Below are 24,700 nucleotides of genomic sequence, written 5' to 3'. Positions count from 1 at the left end.
CTTTAAGTGACACAAAATATTAAACATGTACCTCGCGTGATGGTTACACACATTATTCCGAGACAAGACAGCATTTAAAACAAAAAGACAAATATTTTGGTATTCTTTATTAAAATACTGCTGTACACACAAATATTGCAAAAGTGAGTGACACTGAAACACAAGAGGAGCCATGATAGTGAGCTGTGTATTGGAGGTCAGAGAAAGGGGCAAAACAACGCGCTTTCCTAAATCAAAACCTTGACCAACAGGTGGGCATTTACCCAACTCCTTTTACCAAAAAAAATAAGCATTTACTGTATAGGGACACATAAATGCATGTTCCTAAATACCAGCCTATCCATTTTGATAAATGCATACAATATTTATTTTCTTACAACAGCTTTGTTTGCTCATGTCTGGGTCTTCAGATAAACAATACGTGTAAATAACATGTGCTCTGTATGCAGCACAAAACTGCTGAGTCCCCCCTACCCCCCGAACACACTTAAAAGAGCAAAAGAACTGTGGGTGAAATTAATACAATTTATGATCATGGATACCCTGGTTCTGGAGTTGAGCATTACTGAATACTAAACTTACAAACAGTTACAAAATTATTTTCTTAAAAAACACCCCCATGAGAACTCCTTATTTTAGTGGGAGCAGTGTGTACCGCCTTACAGCCCGATTCAGAAACTTAGCAGGGCTGAGCCTAGTCCGTGCTGTGCTGGGAGACCTCTATGCAAAATCGGATTATTGCTGCAAGTGCTGATGGTGTACCAGCAGGTGGCGCTCTTTCCTCTGAACCTGTATTTCCGAACAGCCCATCACGGTGACTGGGGTCGGTGGGACTGCTCTTGACTACGGTCCTGTCACATGGTCATTTAAGATCCTGTAACAATTTTTGTTTCCTTTGAAAGAATAATGGCGTTTAGATGGGCATGCTAGCTAAACTTCAAGTTGGATTACAACAGCTCGGTTCATTTCACACTTCCCCCACCTGATCAGCTCTGTAGGAGGGGTGCAGCACATTAGGGGGGGTTGCACTTCAGAGAAAAATAACATGGGTCCCCTTCTACACACAAAGTGCTTGGGAAGGAAGAGTATTACACCAATGCAAGCAATTTTTAAAATCAATGCTCACGAGAAAACACCCAAGGCCACCGTAGATTGAAAGCACATTTTTTTTAACCCCCATCCTGCTGTCCGGAAGCGACAAAGCTCTAGTAATCTGTGGAAGAGGACTTTGCCGGCCTCGTTGGAAGGCAAACCACTTCGTCAATACAGGAGCACTGAAGCAGCCTTTCCCACAGGGAGGAAAGCTACTTGCTACCGGCATAGAGTCAGGAAAGCACCACGGAAGAGGCCGCCGCCTTCAACAGCTGAAGGAGCAGGGAAGCAGGGCTTGAACGAGTCACTTCTCATCTTTTCCCCCCCCCCACAATGCTTCGAACTAAGTCCCTTTCAACCGAAGTCGTGGCGTGAAGCCGGGATTCCTCATGCCCCGGCAAACTGTGCCGCACGGAGCAGCGAATGCAGGAGGTGTAATCTGACAGCAAGAACACAACCGGATAAAAATACCCTTGTGACTGTGGCTTTAAGAGTTACACACAGAACACAAACAAATATAACAACTAAGACTGCTAATGAAACAGGAGGTTCATTTATAAGGGAGTGAACCGCCCCAAATTCAAAAGTAGCAAATAAAGCCCCCCACCCCACCCCACCGTTCTCTGAAATCACACTATACATGCAGCACCTATTCCTGACGGTTTTCCCTCATCTCATTTCGGAAGTGCACATATAGTTTTAAAACATCAGATTCAATTAACAACCCATCTGCAGGAATTCCAGCTGGGAGGGTATTTTGACTGGTTAAAGTCTATGCCCTGGATTTACACCACCTTTCCATCTGTTTAAAAAAAGTTCCACTGCTGTAAATATTGGTCCACAAACTAATTTTATGAGCAGGCAAAATGCCCATACAATCACACACACATGATCCCCTTACTGTCTGTAAAGAGATTACGGAAACAATTGTCTTGCTTGCTCGGAAATTAAGCAAGTGTCCTTTACTTTCTTCTAGAATACCAAATGTTTCTTTATATAAAATAATTACAATGTGATTTGTCAAAAACATACAAAAAAACAGCTGCTCTTCTGCCAAATAAAGACGCCGGTGATAAAAGTCGGTTCTGCTTGATCTTTTAAAAATCCTGGTTTTCAACGTTTCTTTCTTCTCTTCAGTAACATCCTGAAAGAAGGGCGATTTAAGTATTGTCCAAAGTCAAATATCTATACAGAATATCCAAAATTCCAGATTGTTTTATCATATTCAACAACCAGTGCTACCAAAACCAAACCTGAACACATCTCAACGCAAAAAGCATCTTCAAAAGTCGGAAATAATAAAAAATAAATCTCCAGTCCACGTTATATTCTTACAACTTATTAAAAAAAAAATCACAAGAGCAATGCAACCCTAAGAACTTGTCCAGAAAAAGAACTGCAGATTGAACACCATTGACTGCAAGTGCTGAGAATGGCCATTTCCACAGAGACAGCCTGGAACCTCGTGACAGGGAAACGGAGCAGGGGGTAGCATTCAGTGCTTGGAACAGGGTCCGAGTCAGGCTTTATTTTCTTTTTTTGCTTTTATATTGAGAATCTCAGTGGTCTCGAACATCCAAGGAGTTCATACAATGCAGCAGAAAACAGCCTGTCACCACAGGACAGGTCGAGCTGAGCTGGAGTCCAGCCTGAACGCAATACTACATGGAGGTGATGCAGAGGAGTCCCGTGAGCCGACTGAGGTCACTTTCTTGTAAAGGAAGTAAAAAATAAAATTTTGGTGACTCCAAAAAAAAAAAGGCACAGCTGACCATAAATGACACGGGTTCTGCAGTTTCCTCTTTCTGCAGAAGAAAAGCAGACTGCTGCTGGATTCACAGGCCATCTCCAGGGACTCGCATGTTGGTTTTACATCCAGTGTAAAAGGAGCCTACAAACAAAACCCCGCTGCAGCTTCTGAAGATTTTAAATGCCGAAATCAACTCAAAGGACAGTACTTTCAGCACATCTGGCGTCTACGTGACTGAAGGAAAAAAAAAAGGCTTGCATACACAGAAAGTCCGAAAAACTGAGATAAGTGACAATAACACTCGGAAATCTTTTAAAAAATGCGCTGGTGTTTATTTTCCAATCTGTCGCCAAAGCTAAACACCTCCCTCTCCCACCCACCCAGCCCCACCCCCAAAAAATAAAATCCTTTCTTAAGAGTAGAGAGTGCCGTCACTCCTCTCCAATTTGAACAACTTCGAAAAAGCACATTTCTGTATAGCACATTCTACATGTTTCACTGAAGACATCTATTTGGTTTCATCCTAGACAGTCTATGGAGCTGATCAGATACATCCCTCACTAACAGCAGTTCTAATGAAAATGCAGTCACTGAGACAGAGGAATTACACACCTGGTCCTTACAGTTCTTTAGGTGACTCATAAAAAAAAAACTGCTGTTCAGTTACTTCTTCAATTAAAAGAAGGACAATATAAAAGGTTACCCATATTGATCTTTTTTCCTCCTCTAAGGTCGATTTTCCCTTACTTACACCGCGTGGCAAAACCTCAGAGATCACACAGAAGAGTATCTTTAAAAAAATTAAAATTTTAGTGCATTGACCACTTGGAAAAAAATAAAAGAAGGAACATTATCTGTCTGGTTTTGTGTTCCCCATCTAAAAAAAAAACGTCTTCACAGCCAACCCGTTCAAAATTGTAGCTGTATGCTATATTTACGAAAATAAAGATTCAATTTAAAAAAAAATCCTTCTTCACAAAACAGTGTACCTGACTGAAGTGCAAGCAGCGACGCTCATCCCCCATTTATGTTGTCTCAAAAAAGGAAAGGTGAAATGAGATGACTTGTTCAGCTGTAGTGCAATTTGCTATTGTTTTTAGTTCCTTGGTGAATTCCATCATGATTCCAGCAAATACTACAACTGACCGTTCGCAGCTGCCAGGAGTTCCTGAAAGGTATTGTCAAAGCACCGCTTCAAATCCGCATAGGTCACCACCAGGATGCTTTTCTCATCGCGGGACACCAGGTTGATTTTCTCTGGCACACCAGCATCCAACTGCAAAAGGAACATGGACAAAATGGGGCACAACACAAAAAAAAAACCCACAACAGATAAATCGGTAATGGGGTGTTATGATTCAGCATTGAAGTTTAACCCTCCGGGCATTCTTGGGAAGTCTTCCTGACCACAGGGGAGAAACACGTACAGCATTTCGGGATTTACTCGTCTGCTGTGTCTCGTCATTTGTTTCTTCGAAAGCTTCGATAATCTTTTTGTCTTTGTGGTCCAGCTCGTTCCTGGGGAGGCTTTTGGACAGGGGTAGTTACAACATCCCCAGAAGGTACCGGTGACATTCAGCCAGATTCTGGAGAGAGGGTGACTGGGAGGCGTTACCTTGTTGAGGCAGGAAACGATGTGACTGAGGTCGATCCAGGGAGAGCCCGTCTCAGTCACCTGGTGGAAGAGGTGGTCTCTGAAGAGCTTCAGCAGATAGCGGTCTCCTGTCTCGGACCAGGTGGGGTCCTTCTGGAATCTAGGCAGAAACACTTTTGAGGAACACAAAGCCTCCCCTGTTGGCTGCCAATAAAAGTTACAGCACTCAACATTAGTTTAAAACATGCTGAGCTCTTTTGCGTTACAGGCTCACCTTGCTTAAATACACTGCACAGTGCAGTATCTGACAAATAAAAACTAACTTTCAGAAATCTAGCACATATATTTGAAAGGGAGCTTTTTTCATTGCCCCCGTTTTTGAGAAACTACAGCATTAAAAACTGTCTTAGAAAGCACGGGAATCTCGGAGAAAGAACGTGTTGCTGAAGTTAAAAGGGGGATAAGCTCATTCAATTTTTAAAAAACCCCAAAAGATACTCTTCAAACCACATTAAAACGAAGGATTTAGAAAAAACGCTTATCAAGTGTTAGGACATTTTCACACGTTACATCAGTTTAACAGCTCTTACTCTGGCCTCTCATTAATTGTTCCCAATTTCGCAAGCAGTCGGAAAAGACGCCCGTTTTGCACCTCCTAAGAAAACAAGAAGACTCTGTTAGCACACAGCTAAAGATAGGTACAGCAGTGCTCTTACAGCCTGCAAAAATGCACTTTATGATGTATGAAAAGAGAAATGCTTTCCTGGGGTTGTCTGCTGCATGTTAACCCTATGACCGTGTAAGAGAAGAACAAAATGTAGATAAAAAAAAACCACCAGAACTCCATTTTTACTTCTTCAAACACCCTAAGACACGGTGCGCCTTGTACATTGTTTTTTCAGGCAGCTTCTCTCGCATGAAGATCCTCTTTTGCGACAAGACGAAACTCAGTTTTCACAAACGCACTGGACAGATGGCCTGTGTGGAGGGGTGACAAGCCCGGGTGGTCAGAACTGGGTTAACATCTCAAGATTCTTCTGGCAGAAGTAAAGAACAGAACAGGAAGCATAAATAAAGATCCTGTCGAGGTTCTGCAGTTCTTAGAAGCTGATAAGATATTCAGTGGCTATATGCAGCACTTAAAAAAACCAAACAATCAAGAACAAACCCAAAATATCGTTTCGACATTTTGCACATACAGCAGCACTTCCTCCTAACACCCCTATGGAACATTCAAGCTGCACTGAGAAGTGTATTACTACTGTACCACCTGAGTCAAACATCAGCATGAGTGTTGTAAATCTGTGGCTGAGTAGCCATGTAAGCAAATGAATAACTTAGTCAAAGCATAAAAAATAAAATGACAGTTTTCGTGGTTGATGAATGATGATCATTCATTTGAAGTTATAAGAAATGCTGACAATATATTCACAAAGATTGAAATAACATGGTGTAGGGAAAATAAAAGGCCCAGAGCTTGCATGTTATTGCTTTTGCATGTTTTTGAAGAGTAAAAAACTTCATACCACATGCATGGTATGTTTTTGTGAGAAAACATTCTCTGCCCCTTTCACAGATCTTCAGAGACTGGTCATGCAAGGCTTAGAAATAGTGTCTCGACCAACAAGCTGTACACAGGGGTTTTCTTTGAAGGCAGAAATAATCTGCATTCTGTATTACTGACTCTAAAATATTTGATTAACGTTACATATATAATAATAGGATTGTATATATTATAATCTGTAGTGTCCATAAATCTGAGAATCCTTCATATAATCTTCCATAATCCACAAGTTTTTCCAGTCTTGAAATTGTTCTCTCAAGGCCATTCTGGACAGCTGACTCCTCTCTTTGCCCAGTAGAAAACGATGGGAGTTCTGGGGATGTTTGGTGACATTTACCTATGCACAGGCTTACTGACACGTTTGAGGAATGTGCCTAGTCTTACTCATGCATGTCAGCTCTCAGGCGGAAGCACATGAGATAACCACCAGGAACTGGGGCTAACCTTAAAACAGAAGCTCACGTGTGTATGGTGAAAGGTTAAAAGCATTCTAATTTAAGGTTAACTGTAACCCATTCTGAAAAACCAAAATACTTTAAACATATAACAAACATTGCAATCAAAACTATTTAGAGCTTGTGTTCAGCCAGTCCTAATTAAAAAGGGTGGAGTTATTAATTAAAGTCCTACTTTTTATAGAGGACCTCAGGTCATAACTTCTTTACCAACACTGTCCAGTTGTTTCAGAAGACAATTTCTCATTCACACCAGGTCTAGCGTCAAAGCGTAACTTTGTGGTTTGTTGGACAGTAGTGAAGCAGTTCTGAACTGTGCACACCTTAAACAATCTTTATCATATCGCCACTTCATACTAAACATAAAACACAAGGCTTAAACTTTTCAAGCACGTTCAGTCCTTTAGAGGACTAGTTTACCTTGGCCAAGTCTTCCTCAATTACATCATTTCTCATCTGAGAGGCATCCAGTTGGGTGTAGAATCTGGCCCCAATCATAGGCATGATGTCATTGACGCTGCGCAACCTGTTCTGTTCTGTCAGCAAGTACCTGGAACAGGCCGTTCAGCATGAGCTTTCAGCTTTGCACAAAGACACGTAAAACACATCCTCGCACCACAAGGCCACACAGTTATAAATCAAGCTTAGTTTGCCATGGAACAGCTCCAAAACTTAAAGAAAAGCCCAGTACAAGCTGGAACGCCAAAACTTCATGCTTTACATTCTTACAAGAGTTCATGGTTACAGATCCACTATCATTGGTGCTACAGACTGAGCTGCTCACATTAAATAACCTTTTTAAACAGGTACACGTACAACTACGCAAAAAAAACATTTAAAAATGGGAAAATTGTGTGCATGTATAGCATATGTCATTTTAAAACTGTGCTAATAAAAATGTGAGATGACAATAAAATACACACAAAAAATATAAAAATGCTGGGAGACGACAATAAAAAGCCAAGACTTACAGGATTAGGTTTTTTAAATCCGAGGAGTAATTTATTGAAACAAGCTCCATAGCTTTTTGCAGATTCTCCCTTTGGATTCCTGCCAAAGAGTTACAAGCTAAAGCTAATACGACTTTGCCCAAGGACATGAGATCTGCTTGCTGTTAAAGACAGGGAGACAAATAAAACCATGGGAAATAAATATTAGCACTTGCAAAACCCCAATTTCTTAAAAATACACTTCTAGAAACATAATAAGCTGCTATCTCTAGTGTAAAATTTCATCAGTAGCATTTCTTCTAAAGCAATGTTCATCGTCCGTCATGCTTACAAGGTATTAAATAAACCTGTTAAGAAACTTGTTTCAGGAGCATCAAACTTCTTCTTAAACGCCTGTGAAATACTAAATCATGCACATTTAAACATCTGAAGTAATGACAGGACGTGTCAAATACAACCTGAAAAAAGCTGCTAAAAATGAGATCTGTCCAGAAGCATGAGGTTACCTGATATTGTGCCATCAATGCCAACGGGTTTGTCTGACTGTTGTCAAATGTTAAGACGTCCAATATTCCAACACAATTCACTCGTAACCTTAGGGAGAAAAGGTTTTCAGATAAAAGGACATCATGAATTTAAACTGTCCCTTAAAACAAATCAAGCCACAGTGGATTTATAGCAACTGCAGCCTTTTAGTAAAATATTAATATACAACCTTCTACAACTCACAGATTTTTCACACATAGAGATCTTAACATAAATAACTTTTTTAAATATTAATCCCATAGTGACTGCTGGGAAACATAGCTGTGGACCTCTGCTAGAACTGTCACCGCAGACGTACTGTACCGTAGGCTCTTATAAAAATCTGTAAATTCCATTTCCAACAAGCCAACCAGCAGGTGGAGATATAATCCCCGTTTAAAGAACTACAAGGCAACGCCAAAAAGCTCCAACTGACTGATAAATCTGCTTGGCTTTACGGTCTTCAGTTCCAAATCCACTGCTGAAGCTTTTTATGCAACAGTGTTAACCTCCTGAGGTCGGCTGTCCCAGGGGAGGGGGGGAATCCGTCTTGTGGCCGAAACAAGACGTAGGCTTGCGACGCAATGCCGGGCGCGGGAGGAAAGGCGAGGGAGAGCGCGAGACGCCATCAGGAGCCGCACCTGGTCTTTCCTGTGATGAGGATCTTGGTGGGGTCCATGACCCTGCAGGCCAGGCCGGCGGTGTGGATGGTGCGCAGGGCGGAGCTGAGCTGGACGATGTAGGCCCAGATCAGAGACTCCGGCAGCAGCCCTGCGTGCTGTCGAGGGAGAGGTCCATCGTGCTGCCCTGCTGGGGGAGAGACCAGGCGCGTGACGCAGGGGTCCGCCACACCGAGCACGGCACTTCGCCCTCCCACTAAGCTGCACGGCGCGAAGCAGAGCTGTGCCGCGGCACTCCTCACGCACACCCAAGTCTGCCTTTGCAAGATAAAAGGCATTGTAGGCGACCACACAAGTCTGGGACACAGAGAAAAGCTCAACCGATGACTTCTCTTTTCCAGCACTTCAGGGAAGTTGCTAATGAAGCCCAGGCTATAAACGTAAGTGATGAAAGTGCACGGTTCTTAAAGCATTCTTTCAAGCAAAGTACCATTTATGATGGTTTTCTGTTAATTCTAAACAGGCAGCAGCTAGAATCCCAAAAACCTGGGCTTGTGTACTAAAGCACCAGATTCTAAAGAAGACTTGACTCCATGGATTTTATCAACAAGCACCTCCGGGAAATCTGTCTTGTTTCCTGCTTCCCCACAGACCACCGCTCTGCACTCCTATGTCAAAAAACAGACCACCACCTTCGATGGATAATTCCTGGTCCAACCACATTTTATCACCTTTACAGAGATTCACACAAAGAAAGCGTGATACTATTCCTGTACCAAGACATGTTAGAGGGGAAAAAAGAAGCTGGAAAAAGCTGCCTGCGAAGTGGCGTGTCTCCTGACTGGCACGAGGAATGTGGCACAATGACAGGACAAGAGGAACACGTGACCTGCAGTCCACAGCGATTTCCACAGTTTACCGTTACAGGTTTATTTAAAAAACTCAACCTGAACTTTAGAAATGAATTCTGCAAGAATTTCAGACAAAAAAAAGATGAACTACACAACTAAACTAAACCTAACTACGAATAAAAACACTCTCAGCGCAGGGGTGATGGTGAAAGACTGTCCTTCCCCCCCCCCCCCCAACACAATGAAACAAAACGAAAGTTACACACCATTCGGGGAAAAAAAACGTATGTGCCTGATGAAAACTAGAAGTAGGAATAAGACAAAGAGGATGCAAAACAGAAAAACAACATGCACCAAAAATGTTAGGATCTTTTCTTGTAAAATAGGCAGAAAAGCCCCTTTCCCACCCCCCCAAAAAAAAAAAACGGTAAATTAAAAACAAACAGCAAAAAAAGACTGGCAGCAGAGAACAGGATGCGACTGGAGAGGCCACCCCAACAGGTGTCTGGAGCAAAACAAAGCCAATTGCACTTCTGGTCACCCGCTGTCAGCATAAAAGCCTTTTACCACATCCCTTTCTGCACCGACACACCAAGGGGTGGACCTGTGAACTTCATGCCAAGGAACAGAACAGTGGCCAACCACACCGTCCGGCCAAAAAGGGAGTAGAGGCATGCAAACAGGACAGGCTACTTTCGAAAAAGCTCTGGTAACGGCAACCATGTTGCAGAGACTTTCGCTTGTGTACAACTCCCCCCCCACACGTCCACAGAGAGCAGGAGGCTCACTTCCTCTTCTCCGTCCCCTGGTTCGGTGCTGGACCCCAATCGATATGTCCACAATACCATAAGAATGCTTAGTTTCGACCAAGGTTTCCCCTTTCACTACTGGAAAAAAAATAAAACGAAACTGCGCGCTTGTCTCAAGCAGGTGAAGCTTTGGCACGAAAAGGGAGGCTTTGTGCAGAACAAAGGCCCAAAAGAGACGCCTTTAAATGTCACAGCCGACAGCCAGTGCCTTTCTTTTTACTGGCCAGCCCCGGGAGCCTTCATAAAGTTACTGAGCGCAAACTGCTCGCTTCGTTTGATCACAAGCGTTAATAAGCTGGTGGTTTACTTACCCCATTTCCTTTTCGTGAAATAGGAGTCGGCGCTGGGATCGTTAAAGTGCCTGCTGTACATGGTCTCCGCACCAGCATGGAAGTCGTAGGCAAACACGAGAGCTGCAGGCAATAGGGCAACAGCTGAGACAGCAGCTACTGTCCGACTTCAAAACAACCGCCCTCTTCCTCACAAAGAATCACCCACACGCCAGACCCAAAGGCCAGTTGATACCTTCGGACCACACAGTCTTTTACAAGTCTGAATATATGCTGTCTTGCAAAAATAAATTCAAGTCATACAATAACAAAAGCAAAACAAATGCATGCCCTGCAAGTCCAATTGGAGAAAAAAAAATTACATATAGTAATAAATAGTCAATTTCACACAAAACAGTAAATTAATGGACCTATATCACTATTTCATTGAGAAAGTGTGATGTATACCTGATAAAATAGCATTGTTGCAGGGAACATTATTAATGGAAAATTAAAACACTAATTCTGGCCATTGAAAACCTGTGGACAGCACTGGGAACTGAGAGACTGTCTTTAGATTCCAAGGCACTGCATTCATAGCTGGAGGCAAGAGCATGACCACAGAACACAGCATCCACCATCCCCCAGATTAACGCAGGAGGAACTGCTTCTCACATCAGTACAGTAACTGGGCCTTTCAGCTACTGAAATGACTCAGTTTGCACCGCCCAAAAACCCCATTGAACTCGTGCAGCGGGCCGTGATGCTCACAGTGATCTCCGAACGCTTTGGTGGTGAACACCTCTCGCAGCGTCACAAAGTTGGAATGCTGAATCTTCTTCCACATGTCCACCAGGACCATGCACTTCGTGTTCACGAGCCTAAAACCTGAAAACACAGGCGTGCACAGGGTTATCACAAGTGGTCACCAGGGTGCGCTGATCAAACAGGTCTTCCCGGACCCTCTCTCCACTGACACTCTACAAAGATACCACACCACACATGAAAATAAAACTGCAGCCACATTAAGAGCCTCATTATGATTTTCCTTTACGCTGGGAGAGAAAGCTAGCAGCAAAGACATTTAAAATTTAACCCCTGTGTTCCCATTGATCTTGGTTTGCTTTTAAAATACTTACCCAAGATAAATGAAATTATGGAATATTATTAAGACCTCTGTTTTTTTCTGTAATGGAGAATTATAATTTCAACCAGGCCAGCCGTTTACTTGAAAACATACATTTGAATATATGCAGTTGCTGCAGGAACTACCCTACACCTGTAGTATGTGGTTTTAGAGGGAAAATACTGCAGATTAAGCCGCTAATGTGGACATGTACTGAGATAAAACACCAAACAGGCAGTGCACTGCCGTGCTGAAGCCAACACGTGTGGAACGTGTACAGCAGATAACGTCACATGGAGCAAGAGAGTGGCATCTCTTACCGTGGATTCTTCGAAGGCAGTAAGGCAGGTCGTCTTTGCTGTTCACAGCTTTGTAACAGGACGTGATGTAACTGAAGTTGCTCGTTTTCTGGAGGCGGTTTGGGGGAGGCAGCGGCTCCAGGGGAAACAGGCTGTGGTAGCTGTCCACTTCAGTCGGGACCCCTGAGCAAAACAGTGGGGAGAGTCAAGCCCAGGCGCGCCCACTTCCAGCGGCTGCAGTTAATTCTGCCGCACCTTCCCAGTAACGGTCAATCCGGGGGAGGAGCGGACCCGGATTCTTAATGCCTGGGGACAATGGACTAATCTTCACCCCCGAACCAGTGTTAAAAATAACAGAGCTCCCTGGTATCAGCGGCACGAACCACTTAAAAAAAAAAAAAAAAAAAAGCAGCTCACGGACTACAGGAGAGCTGTTGGGAGTAAGCTGCAGCACTTCACGGAGAACTCATCTCAGCCAAGAGCTCCAGCAACTCGGGTGGAGAATAACACGCAGACTGACGGAAAATTTGAAAAGCTCAGACAATCTCATCTATTCTCTAAAAATTCAAACCGCAGACTAGACTGAAAGCACTGCTGCTAGCATCGCTCTGCCAGCAGCGGGGGTCTCACAGGGAAGAGGTGAATTCCCCCCCCCCAGTACCTTATAAACTTGAGACACTTGACTGACTTGGGCAGTGCCCTTCAGGATTTTGGATACGTAGGTCCCCTTGTAGTCACGTCTAAAAGTCGGAGCAGGGCATTCCTTTAAGACCAGGAACACACTTGTTTGCTCCTCTCTGGACTGATGCCCCAGCAGCGATATTGTTTTCGCAATATTGTACACAATATTCTTGATAAGGTCTTTTGCAAGATTATGCAGTGTTGAAATTGCATTAATTTTGTTTTAATCACATCTTAACACTGTGTCTGACTTTTTTTTTTTGCTTCCTTACACTGTAAGCAGAAAATGTCAAAATATACAACTACAATCTTTTTCACAGATCGCTTCTTCAAGCTCATTATTTCCCGTTCTAAGTTTGCAGTTTATGCTTCTGCTATCTGCACGCGACACTTCACACTCGTCTACATATGAGGTCATCTGCCAGGTGTTCGCTCAGTCTTCATTTCTACTTTTTGCATCTTTTTTGCAGCTTGCATCTGATTTCGCTGTCACTCACAAGCTTGATTAGTCTACCATTGTGGAATCCCACTCGTTAGAGTAAATTCAGAAGAGCAGTGGTCCTATAAATCACCACAATCTAAGCATTCACCTTTTATTTGCACTCAACATCTGCAAATTTAATATTCACAAACTGGCTTATTCGGCCTGGCTGACGGGGTCTCGTATGGAAGGAGCTGAGCGGGGTGAAACCGAGCCGAAGGTCGTTAACTTTCAAATGAGCCGTGCCACAGACAAGGACAGCGAGACAAATCTAGCGAGTGAGTAGACCTCTCCCTGCCCCCTGCTCATTGCACCCACTACCCAGGATCTCCATCTCAACATGGTCAGCATGTGGTCAGCATGCCACACTGTGTGGGCAACGACAGGCTGGACATGAGTTTATAGGCTCGCTGAGAGTTTTATTTAAGGCAGAGAGAATAAGTGCTGGCTGGGTGCAGAGGAGAGATTCATGTCAATTATTTTAACTGATTACTGTAAGTTTGTAATTACTGTTGTCTCTTTTAGTTCATCATTTTTTTTTAATAATGTCAATGCACCAGTACCTTAATTATCACACATACTATATACTGTAGTACATGGTTACGACAGTATAGAGATGGTCTTGGTTACATGGGAATCTGGCTATTCGCAATGGTTTTCTGCACATAACCCTTGAGAATGTTGAAGTCACTGTACCATTTTACCACGAATGCCTACCAACTGCAATTTGGGACTGCAATTCTTTTCATGTGGAACTTTCTAAAAATCTTTATGAAAAGTTACTTACTGTATATAAGTAACTTTTATCTCCTATGGATTCCCTGCTGTGCTAGTTTTTCACTTCCTAGAACGTAACTTTTCTCGAGAACACAGAACTTTTTGTGCATACATCTGTCAACTCTTGTGTGTTGCAGCAAGAAAAGATCCTTATAAATAGATCCTTTCACCCTTAAAGATTTTATCGCATTGGGTGTGAATAACCCTTAATTAACCCTTCTGTCCTGTGACTACTGGGAAACAGGCTGGCTGACTTTCACAGGAAACTGTCTCACCTACCAAAATATCAGGTGCTCTCCTGCGTGTTTGTGGATTAAAATCTGAAGTCAGACCAAACCACCTGCTAACTGACAGACAGTGGCCAAACTGATGCCAAACCACCTGTTTTTTTCCTAATAAGTTAACAGCAAGCTTAGGATCGAGCCTTGCTGAAGAAAAACATTTACAATTCCCAAACACAAATACATTGCAAATAAGGTGCATTAGAATATGCAGTCTCACAATATGCACATATGACTTGATTTTAAGTATTTTTACACTCCCAGTAGCTCTTCTCAATACCCAAAACACAATTTAAAACACTGGGCAATTTAGGGTCAAAAACTGTTCACTGACGACAGTGCAGCTAGCAGTGCCTTCCATCTGCCTCTATAAAAAGCCCCGCGGGGCATGCTGGGATCCAAGACCAAAAGCATGTGTGCTCACAAGGGAGGTCCTGTATGCTTACAAAGCTACAAAATCGGCACAAGTGAAATTTAAAAAAAAAAAAAATCAGAGCAAAACCATACTCTCCTTGCTTAATGGGGTAAAGTTTTTAAACAAAGCAAAAAATAATAAATTCAGACCATAGTATTTACCTGGGTTCTCAGATTGGTCAATTTGTGCCATTGTTATCAAATGCCTGTTGATCAGCTCCTGTGTGATAAAGGAAGCATTAGTTCATAAGGGAGTCACATGCAGACGACGTGGCAAAGGTCACAGAACGGCTTTTCACAGCACTGTACCTCTGCTTTCAAAAGGATGGGCAGTACTGCTGTGACTGCAGTTCTCTCCTTTTTTAACACAGTCAATATTTTCTTTACTATTATCGGGGAAAAAGGTGTTAATAAAGGGTTTCTTAACACATCCCTCAGTCTGCAAGACCGTAGCCTGGCAGACATGCATATTAACACAGATTGTTTTTTTGCTCGTTTTTTTCCCCCACATTCCTGGATCGCCCAGTTTCCCGGCCACGCCACGTCAGCGGGGGTGCGGCGCGAGCGACTCTACGGACGCCAAGCGGACGGGGACCCCCTGCACCGCAGCGGCATCCCCAACGGAGACGGGTCGCGGGCCATACCTGTCTGAGCTCGTCTGCCATAAAGAAGGAAGGGGCGTTGGCCTTGGGCTGCATGTAAGCAACATGAGGAGCAGTGGGCGGGTAAATATGGTACGTTGGGAAAACCTGTAAGAAAACACACGGTCAGCTGCTGTCAAACGTTGGCTTTAGAAGGTGTGTAACACAAACTGAACACCTGCTTCAAGCAGAACCAGCTCATCACTAGCCTGCAACAAGCCATTACACAGCCCGACAAATCGATAAGACGGAAAAACGCTCACGTTGCTTATAGCATTCCGGCCAGTGACCTGACATCTGTGCACTTTCGAATCCCACGTTTATTTTACAGTTCTCCAACATGGGCCATACTATACCCTGAACATCGAAGGCGGCCCTTACTGGCCTGCTTTAATATTAATTTAAAAAAAAAACGCTACTCCTCCCCCGACTTTCTGACTCATTTCCCCTCGAGTGCTTCCGAGTCTGAAATCCGAAACAATCTAATTCTATGTCGGCTGGTAGCACGCCGCCACAAGAGAACGGGAACAAAAACAAGGCGATGGCTTGAACCGCTGCCTGCAAACATCAGAAATCACACGAGCAGCTTCACCGGGAGCCTGGGATATCCGCGGAAGAGCCAGGCGGCACGGCTCGACTCGAATCCACAATTTCCGGATCAGGCACTGCCTGGCGACGGACACTACTCCCTACAATCAGGCCCGGGGCTGCTCGGAAGAAAAGAGGCCAGGGCCCAGAGCCTACCATTCCTGCCAGCGGCGCGGGAGTCGTGTCCGTGTAGAAATAGGTAGTTCCCCCCACCGTCTCCTTCTGGATGACGTGGGCAGCAGAGGACGGCCCGCCAGGGTCGGAGCCGGGGGCAGAGGCACTAGTTGGCACCAGGTAGTTGGCAGGGTTCGGGTTGGGCGTGTGGCTGCGCCGGCGCGGGGCGGGGGACGTGTGGGGGGTGATTTTCGGCGAGTGCAACGGCGAAGACCCAGCGGAAAGGGACATTCCTAAAGGTGGAGCAATGGTAAATTCCGAGACACTAGTTGAAGGAAAAACAAGGCAAACACAAAAGGCTTTCAGAAGGACAAAGTCCCATGCAGCAGGTGGTCAATGCATCAGCGCTTCTCTTTATCAGATCGGCCTATCTGACCCATACAGCCCGTTCGGTGGTTCACAGCTGATGGATCTGAGCAGCTCCTCCAGCCGTTTCTCGAAAGCGGTCAGAGTATTGAGTTCAGGGAGTTCCACACTCCCATAGCCCTTTGCATGAAAGGCACGCCAGTATACAAGCAACAGGAGCTCACACTGCCCATCACTTACCATACCCTTTGTGCACTTTCATGATGCTGCTTCTTCCTGTCACCTGTAGGAGTCCCTCCACTGACGCGCGTAAAAGGTATTGCTAAAATTCACTTTGTCAGGATCTTCAAAATTAATGTCAGAAATGAGAACACTAAGTTTCACTTCTTTTCTTTTATAAAGGTCAAGCCAGGAAAAAAAAACGCCAAAGCTGAAATTTTTAACTCCCTCATAGACACCTCTGTGAATGTGAAGCATTTTCACACTGTACAGTACTGTAATAATTCATATTTTTACTGTATTAATTCACCTACTTATTCAAGAAAAATCAAGCATTCCAGCTATCACAATGCCACACTTCTTTAAGCAAATGCAAGTACTTTGGCAGATTTTAGTCACTTTTTCTCCACTTTCTTAACTCTTTCCCCCCCATCAGCAGCCACTCACCTGCCAGTCACTGTAAGAAAGTGTCAAAAATAACGTAATATTGTCTAGTTATCTAGAAACTCCGACCGGGATAAGCAAACACCCATTAAACCTCCCTGCCAACACACACGCAATGCACCTGCACCTAAGACAAAGCAAACATGCAGCGCCGATCCCCAACAACGTGATGGCTGCGATCAAGAAAGAAAACGGCATGCATCTCTAAAACAGGGCAAATACCACGACCCATTTCTGTCCCCCCCCCAGCTTCTTCCAATTGTGTGCCAAGAGGCAACACAGACGGCGACCTGCACCTTGCCAGACCAGCAGAGCCCCCCCCCCCGACTCACCTGGAGCGAGAGCTGCGGCAGACGTGCTGGCCAGGGTCTGATGGGAGAACAAGGCTGTGGAAAAGGCAGGCATGCTGGACTGGGAGACGCTGGCCATCCGAGGAGCGGGCCCACCCTTGGGAATGAACTCACTGGCTGCGGGATTGGGAGCCTGTCGCACAGACACGCGTCAAACACACTTAGGACACTAAGGCAAGGGTTTGGAATAGACTACAAGCTCTTCAGATGGGTCATGTAGGGGGACTGGCCTTTAATATAATGAAAAGGGGACATTTCCTGTCAACTGGGGAATCGGTTTTTCCCCCACATAACCACAAAATGCACTTGAACTGTTCAAAGAACATTACAGTGATTACCTTCTTCATATTTTCACAAAGATCTGAGCTGAATCTCAATAGTGCAAAAACGTAGTTGGTCAGATTTCACACGGGTCATTGTGATCTAGGGGTGAAGTGTCTGTTGAAAGGTGGGTGGGTATTGATCACAGTCTATTGACACACCTACCTTCCTTCTCTGAGATATGCTCAGTGCAGCAAAGTCATTGAATAAAGACGATACAGGCGAATTTACCGGATCTGCAAACAGAGACACTCCATTTAAATAAGTAAAATTGTGCAGACTGGAAAAAAAAACACTTCTGCTGCTGCTACTACTACTGAGACTACAACTAATTACATTCCTAACTTAAGCTTTGTGTATCAGGAGTGCCATGCTAACACTTGACTGAAGGAAATGCTTTTAAAGCTCTGTGAACTGGCCATGATTTCAGAACCTGTTCTTGGACAAGAAAATGATGTAGCTGAAAACACAATACAGATCAGAAACTAAGCAAGCACTTTTTTTGCTCTCTTTTATCATGTTTGTTTTCTGTGCCTACTTTTGTTTAAAAGTGCATTGTTTTCAAAACAGCTAAGAAACTGGAAATTGTTAAAACGGATCCCTCTCTGCATCTACTGCCAGAGACAAATTCTCCTCTATTGCCACTACATGTATTTGAGCTTCCATAATATGAAGGAAATACTCAAAACACAATACAAGGTATATACGAATGCAGGAATTTATTACTGTTAAGCAGATAAGCTAGATTTAGCTTAACTTTTCTTAAATGTACATCACAATAGAAAGGCTGATGTACCACTTGGCTGCTTGCTATGTCTGAGTTTATGCTTTGGGTGTAAAGAGACTGAGTCCTGTACAGGAAACCACAGCCTGGAAATAGAACACGCCTGGAAAAGCAGAACATTCATCAGCCAGAAACCTATATAGGCCCTTGGATTTCTATTATTTGCATGTACTGTAAGAAAGAAATAGTTTCCTGGCATCGCGATTCTGGCTTTGGTCAAGTCACAGAATAGACTTGAGCCTACGGTTCAATTCTGGGCACCATCTCTTTACTTACACTTGGGAGACATGCTCACCATGACTACTGCTCCAATAAACCTTTTCCGCAGGAATGAGGAATTTCAAGCACTGCGGAAAATGTCCTTTCTTCTAACCAAAGCCTATTGTACTGTATCAGGAATCCAAAAACCAGAGTATTTCTGTACACTTCAATACTGATCCAGTGTCAGCTAGGGACAGCAACTCTTTCAGTCATCAATGCGCATGGCTGGACACTCGTTCTGATCTATAGAACCAAAAAAAAACTTAAAAGCCCTCCAGGCTCCCGTCAGCCTGGAATAGGCTAGGTAGCCCTAGTTTTTGCAATCCAGCGACATTAGTGACACGATGTGAATCTCCATAAGGCTGGCAAACAGGAGACCCTGGTTAGGGTTCTAACAAGGTCAGAAAAGGAGCCCAACAACTCTCTAGAGCAGCCAGCGAACTGGCGGGAGCTCAGGAGGGTTAAAATGAAGAAACAGTGTAACTGTGTCAAATAACCTTTGTGCCTTTTATTCTGAAGCAAGTGGGCACCTCATCTTTCACATAACACTGTGGATGCCAGCATCGTATCACATGCAATCAAATAATCGCATCTGATGCAGCTACTAATCATATGATTAAGGCATGACCTGATCTAGTAAGCAGCAGGCTTAATAAAGGGCATAACTGTTGCTTAGTATATTAAATGGTTTGAATTATTTTATGGGGGAAAAAAACTACATATTAATACACATTTCCATGCGCTTGTGGACTGACTGGTTAAATTGAACACTTGGGCACTACCACAGTCCTGCTTCTTTTGGGAGACGGAGAGCACTGTTCAGACAGCAGTCATGCACTCATACACATGCCAACAGTCACAACAACAGAACAGTGTAACACGTCACCGTGTGGGGCATAGCTCTTGGCACTGTCGTTCAGCAAGCTCGGAGAGCTGCTGCTGCTCGTCATTCTCTGAAACGAAACGACAAGAAAGCACGAATTAGGCTGACAGACGAAATTACGGACATACACATCATAATCCTTCGAGGGTGGAGAAGTCTGCAGTGAACTAGTGACATTTTTGCAATAAATGCCGATTTTTCTCCACTTTCAGAGTGGATGGAGGACCCAGATTTGAAGAGGTCCATGCTTATAGTACCATCTTATTTGAATGCGCAGTCGTTGAAATGGTGGCTGTCCACCCACCAGACACTTTCATTTCATTTTGAAGCGTTTATATCCATCAATAGAATATTTACTGCATTAACTCACAAGCCAGGATCTCCAAACGATTTAATAGGATTCAATAACTTACCAAACATTTACATCCAGGAGGGCAAGCTTAAAGGATTTAGAAGCATGAACATGCACCTGTCATTTCAGAGGCTGTCTTCACTTGCTCTTCCTGAAAGGAGACCACATCATAGAATGTGACCTCATGATGCCAAGCGCAGACGCAACCAATCTAACTCCGCAGCCAAAGGAGAGGCAGAGCCCTGAACTGTTCACATAACAAGGAAGGCAAAGTACTGAACTGCAACAAAAAAAAAGTTGAGCTTTTTCCTCTAATATTTGCTGGACCACTAGACACGAGGTCACAGGTGACGACCCAGGTGGCTCCTTTCAGGAACAGCAAGTGTCCACAAACCTCAGAATGACCGGTGCAGGTGTATATTCATAAATGGATCAAAATCTCATTCCCAAAATACAGATTTAAAAAAAATGATTTATTCATATAATGGTGATCCTGACAAGTAGACAAATGTAATATTATATTGATGCTCCATTAATACTAAAGCCACCCATAATGTCTGCAGCACTACTGCTGATGAAGGTTCCTACTTGCACACATTCAGATGCATTACAGAAATAGATCCAAAATACGATCGCAGACAGCCCTATTCTGCAGCTCTGAGCACTACTGACCAACACACCCACGGATGCACGTACACTTCCTGCAATTTCCAACACATCCATCTTCTCTGAATCGTTTTATAGCACTAAGTCACTTTCTCCCCACACCACCGTCAAAGCAGTTATTCCGACCGATTACATATGAAACAGGCGATTTCCAGGGATATAATACACTTGCAAACTGCCAAGTGCAGAGTGGCCAGGACAACTCCTCAGGTGGCTCCTGCGGAACTATTATTACCTGCATCATGGAATATTTTGGCTCTGCAGGACTTCCAAACCCATTGACTCCGATGAAGCTGCTGCTGAAATATGAATTTGTCAGACTGGCATCTGCTAAAGGCCCTCCATCCATCCCTGGGACTGCGGAGTCAAAAACATGTCACTGTTAGTAAGGCTGCTGTGCGGTTTGATACAAAAGCACATCACTGCAAAAATAAACATCTGAGAAGAGCAAGAGCATCAGATGCATTGTATCTAGGAAAGATTAAGTGCATGCAGAACAGTAGAAGGAAAACAATTTTCAGCTTCTGAGCTTTCTTCAGGTGTGTAACAACAAGAAGCTGCGCAGGTTCAGCAACCAATGCATGATGTTCACTACAAGCCCTGCCACCAACACTGAGCCTTTTTCCTCATTACTTTGTGGTGTTTGGCTAGCTCTGTTCATCACATTTTAATGTTATAAAACCTGGGGCAAATGGTATATCCTTGATATTAAAAAAAACCCAACTATTTATTAGAAATTACATCTACTACTTGTGCAAGAAATTTCCCCTTTGCTGGCTATGCCAACAGAACCGAAATCACAGATCGTCAGTGACCTGGAATAGCAGCAGATGGTCCTCATGCTCAATGTTCAAGGGTAGCTGCTCAGTTTTGGCTTCAACGTTTACTGGGCAGATTAGCAAAAAAAGATTTAACTATTACCGACACCAGTGACAAACCTCCATGAAAGAAAGGGTAACAAGAAGTGAACTTCTATATTTTCCCATTAATCACAGCAATGCCACAGAAATGTTAGGCTAATCATTCAACCACAGTCTACAAAAATGCATGACCATCACTGCAGCAGCTAGCCAAACCTACTGGACCATTAGATTAACAGTGACCAAGAGAGGTGCAAAATGTTTTATTCTTTCAAATCTTGTGTGTGTGAAATAATCCCATGCAAAGTAAATAAAAGTTCGGTTTTTCGTTTGAAAGGCCCAAGTTTTGGAGTGTGGGTTGTACATCCCATTGCTTGCCAGCAGTGATATCACCCTGCAACTCACAACTGGCAGCCCACCCCTACTCTTTTCGAGAAGCGCCCTGGGATTTTTAATGACCACAGAGAGTCAGGACCTCGGTTTTACGTCTCATCCGAAGGACGGCGCCTGTTTACAGTATAGTGTCCCCGTCACTATACTGGGGCATTAGGACCCACATGGACCGCAGGGTGAGCGCCCCCCACTGGCCCCACTAACACCTCTTCCAGCAGCAACCTTAGTTTTTCCCAGGAGGTCTCCCATCCAGGTACTGACCAGGCTCACACCTGCTTAGCTTCAGTGGGTTGCCAGTTGTGAGTTGCAGGGTGATATGGCTGCTGGCTGCGTACAATGACACCGACTCCTGGCTCCTCATACCGGCCACCTGCTGACCCAGACCGAGACTGAGCTGGTTTACCCGCGCACCCAGCCGATTTGGATCGATAAATAGCCCCGGCGTCCTCCCCCGTCCATACCCATGCGCCTCAAAGCGGTCCCCCGGCGGGCAGCCAATCAGAGGGCCGGCTAGGACAGACGTAAACAACTGCACACCTTTTGTGCCCGAAATGAAAACCCCAACACCGAGACCCAGGCTCCTCGCAGCGCCTCGGAGTACAAACATCGCTACTTTGTATCATCAGCCACCCCCCTCCCTCCCTCTCCAAGAACTCACCAAAACTCGCCGAGCAGCCCTGGCATTTTTCAAATCTCACATCACCAGCAACCGTGTCGCATTTACCGCCTATTGCCTGGCTGGCTAATCTAGATACCGATTAAAAATGCACGATCGTCGCGATGCCAGGCATTATCTGCGCCTTCGGTCCCATAAAGGTTACCCCTCCTTTTTTTTTTTTTAAGAGAGAGAGAGTTTATGAAAACTTGAAAAATAAACCACATTGCTTTAAAAAAAAAAACGGGCTCGGTGCAGGATTATTTAAAAAAAAACCGCAAAAGATTTTTTAAAAAAAGAAACCGTGCAAACGGTTTGGCCTAAAGCTCCGGTCTTTGAAGAGTGTTTTGTTTTTTTAAATAAGGACTAAAACTTTCTAGGGGAGTTCCCCCGCTACCCAGAGAAAGAGGAGGCCCAACGCGGAGCCCCGGCCTCGATTTCCACACAATAGCTACAGGCCGGGGAAACCAAGTGCGACAGCGCGGGCGGCAAAGCGAGACCGAGCTAGGCCTCCGTGCATGCACACCGATGTAGTGAGTAATGAAAGGGATGTCTCACTGGCAAGCAACTGTCCGTCCAGTCCCGTGCCTGCTGGCCCGAGGGGGTCGCTCTTTTTGGGCACTCCTGTCCCACTGCCACCCGGCCCGGCGCCTGCAGCTCCTCCGAGTGGGTATCCGGCCGCTGGTCCCCCGGGCAGAGAGAGCGGGACGGGGCTGCCTCCGCCGCCGTGCAGCGCCAGGCCCGCCATGGACGGGTCCTCATGCAAGAACTGACACTCGTCTCCATAGAAGCAGGTCTTGTCCTTGGCGTAGTACCGGCAGAACTTCACCTTGACGCTGGGAATCCCGACCCCCGCCAGCGGAGTTGCTGAAGCTGGGAGCCCGCTGTTCATGGCCCTGCTGCTGCTGCTGCTGTCGCCACCGCCGCGGCCGCCGGAAGATACTCAAACATAGAGAGCGAAGCCGAGCAGACGAGACACCAAAGTGGGTTATTTACAGCGTTCAACAGGGGGGACAAAGCCTGCGCTGCCACCAGACACGGGCAAGCCGGAGCGACCCGATGCAGCGTATTTGGGTGCTTTTGCTTCCTGAATCGGCCGTCCTTTTGTACGTGCTGGAACAATATCCACGGCTGGGGTCCCAGGGCGCTACACGCACAGGGAAGTTTCTTTCACTTCACTGTTGTGTTTTTTTCTTCCTCTCTTCCTCTGGAATCACTTCGCTGAGCATGAGCAGACAGCTGCATTGTGGGTAGACAGGCAATCCAACCAGAGCAAACTGCGCTGAGACCCTCAGCTGCCTCCGAGCGACCATCTTTATCAGCTTGGGATCTCCGACCTAAAAATCCGATTTCATTTACGGGGGGGAGGTTTTGAGATCGGATCGAAAAAGCCACACAAAAAAAGTAAAAAAGGACTTCCTTTCGCTCGTGTTCGCACGAGAAAGGCGGTGGTCTCCAACAAACAGGTTGCACCGTCCTGGCAAGACAATGTTCCCCCCGTGGCGTTTCCAAATCTGCTCTGTCCGCTGATCGGATGGCGCACTGAGACAGACCGGCGCCCAGCAGGGACCCCAGGTAGCGCAGTTACGCGCAATTCGCTCTGAACGGCCGCCCTGGCATGGCCCGCGACAGCGCTGCCAAATGCGAGGCGCTTTGAAGGAACCGGGGAAGAGAAAAACACCGTACGACAAATGTGCATGAGACAGTCGTCGTGAGATTATTTTTTTTTAGATAAGTGGAAGGGAAAAATAAAGTGGACTGATTAGGGCCAAATAAAATGGACCTGGCTAGGCTGTGTGGGTCTGGTCAGCGCTACTCTGTGACAGGCACATACTGCCAGTGCCGCACTCACAATACACTACTGTGCAGTAGCTGATCCTTACCTTCACGGTAGGGTCTGGGAGTGAGTACAGGGAGGCGCGCTTCTGATCTGGGGAGGGACACTTTCCAGTCAGTGTAGCAGAAGGTGGTAGCCCTGTCTGTACCTCAGACGGCAGGCGGTGGGAGCAGAGCAAGCCGAGCTCTGAGTCGACACGTCTGCCTTGTATCGCGCAGTTTTGGATGGCCAAGCTGTGGCGACCGAGCCCCGTAACTTCGTAAAGTCTGCCTCTGCGAGGTGGCAGGTGGATTCTAGGTTAATCAGCGCTGCTTACCAGTTTGAGAGTTTTGCATCGTTGGCCATTGCCCTGTCGGTGCTGGGTGCTTTGTTACGTGTCACTACGAGATCGCACCTACTTGTGATGCGCCTTCTGTTATGGAGTTCAG

The 24,700-nt window shown here is 45.1% G+C and overlaps 1 protein-coding gene across 4 annotated transcripts; it reads right to left on the bottom strand.

Moving 5' to 3' along the window:
• Positions 1-92: 92 nt before the first annotated feature.
• pan3 (poly(A) specific ribonuclease subunit PAN3) lies at positions 93-24,610 on the bottom strand. 4 transcript variants are annotated; one of them, XM_088638852.1, is made up of 18 exons: positions 24,319-24,610; positions 20,763-20,884; positions 19,513-19,579; positions 17,747-17,817; positions 17,243-17,393; positions 15,924-16,174; positions 15,183-15,287; positions 14,701-14,758; positions 11,926-12,087; positions 11,251-11,367; positions 10,522-10,623; positions 8,572-8,740; positions 7,912-7,999; positions 7,427-7,566; positions 6,876-7,005; positions 5,027-5,091; positions 4,458-4,596; positions 93-4,118 (listed from the first exon to the last, which is right to left on the bottom strand). In XM_088638852.1, exons 2-18 carry the CDS (start codon positions 20,874-20,876, stop codon positions 3,978-3,980), a joined length of 2,070 nt encoding a protein of 689 aa, XP_088494978.1. In that variant the 5' UTR covers positions 20,877-20,884; positions 24,319-24,610; the 3' UTR covers positions 93-3,977. The 4 variants fall into 4 exon arrangements, with proteins under 4 accessions (XP_088494978.1, XP_088494975.1, XP_088494976.1 ...); XM_088638849.1 differs by lacking the exon at positions 24,319-24,610 and adding an exon at positions 22,994-23,327; XM_088638850.1 differs by lacking the exon at positions 24,319-24,610 and adding an exon at positions 22,994-23,327 and having other exon boundaries at positions 8,572-8,737.
• Positions 24,611-24,700: the final 90 nt, after the last annotated feature.

The sequence above is a fragment of the Lepisosteus platostomus genome, chromosome 7 (assembly GCF_059453375.1).
Source record: "Lepisosteus platostomus isolate fLepPlt1 chromosome 7, fLepPlt1.hap1, whole genome shotgun sequence".
NCBI classification, from domain to species: Eukaryota; Metazoa; Chordata; class Actinopteri; order Semionotiformes; family Lepisosteidae; genus Lepisosteus; species Lepisosteus platostomus.
Note: the sequence above shows the minus strand (reverse complement) of the source record. Positions and strands in the feature narration are given on the sequence as shown.

Bases quoted from the DNA above. Each gene is read 5' to 3' on its own strand.
- pan3 (XM_088638849.1), bottom strand. From the start codon at position 23,327: ATGAACAGCGGGCTCCCAGCTTCAGCAACTCCGCTGGCGGGGGTCGGG. The intron at 17,818-19,512 runs GTGACGTGTTAC...CTCTGTTTGCAG, and splicing joins CAAGAGCTATGCCCCACACG to ATCCGGTAAATTCGCCTGTA. The intron at 8,741-10,521 runs GTAAGTAAACCA...TCTCTCCCCCAG, and splicing joins TTTCACGAAAAGGAAATGGG to CAGGGCAGCACGATGGACCT.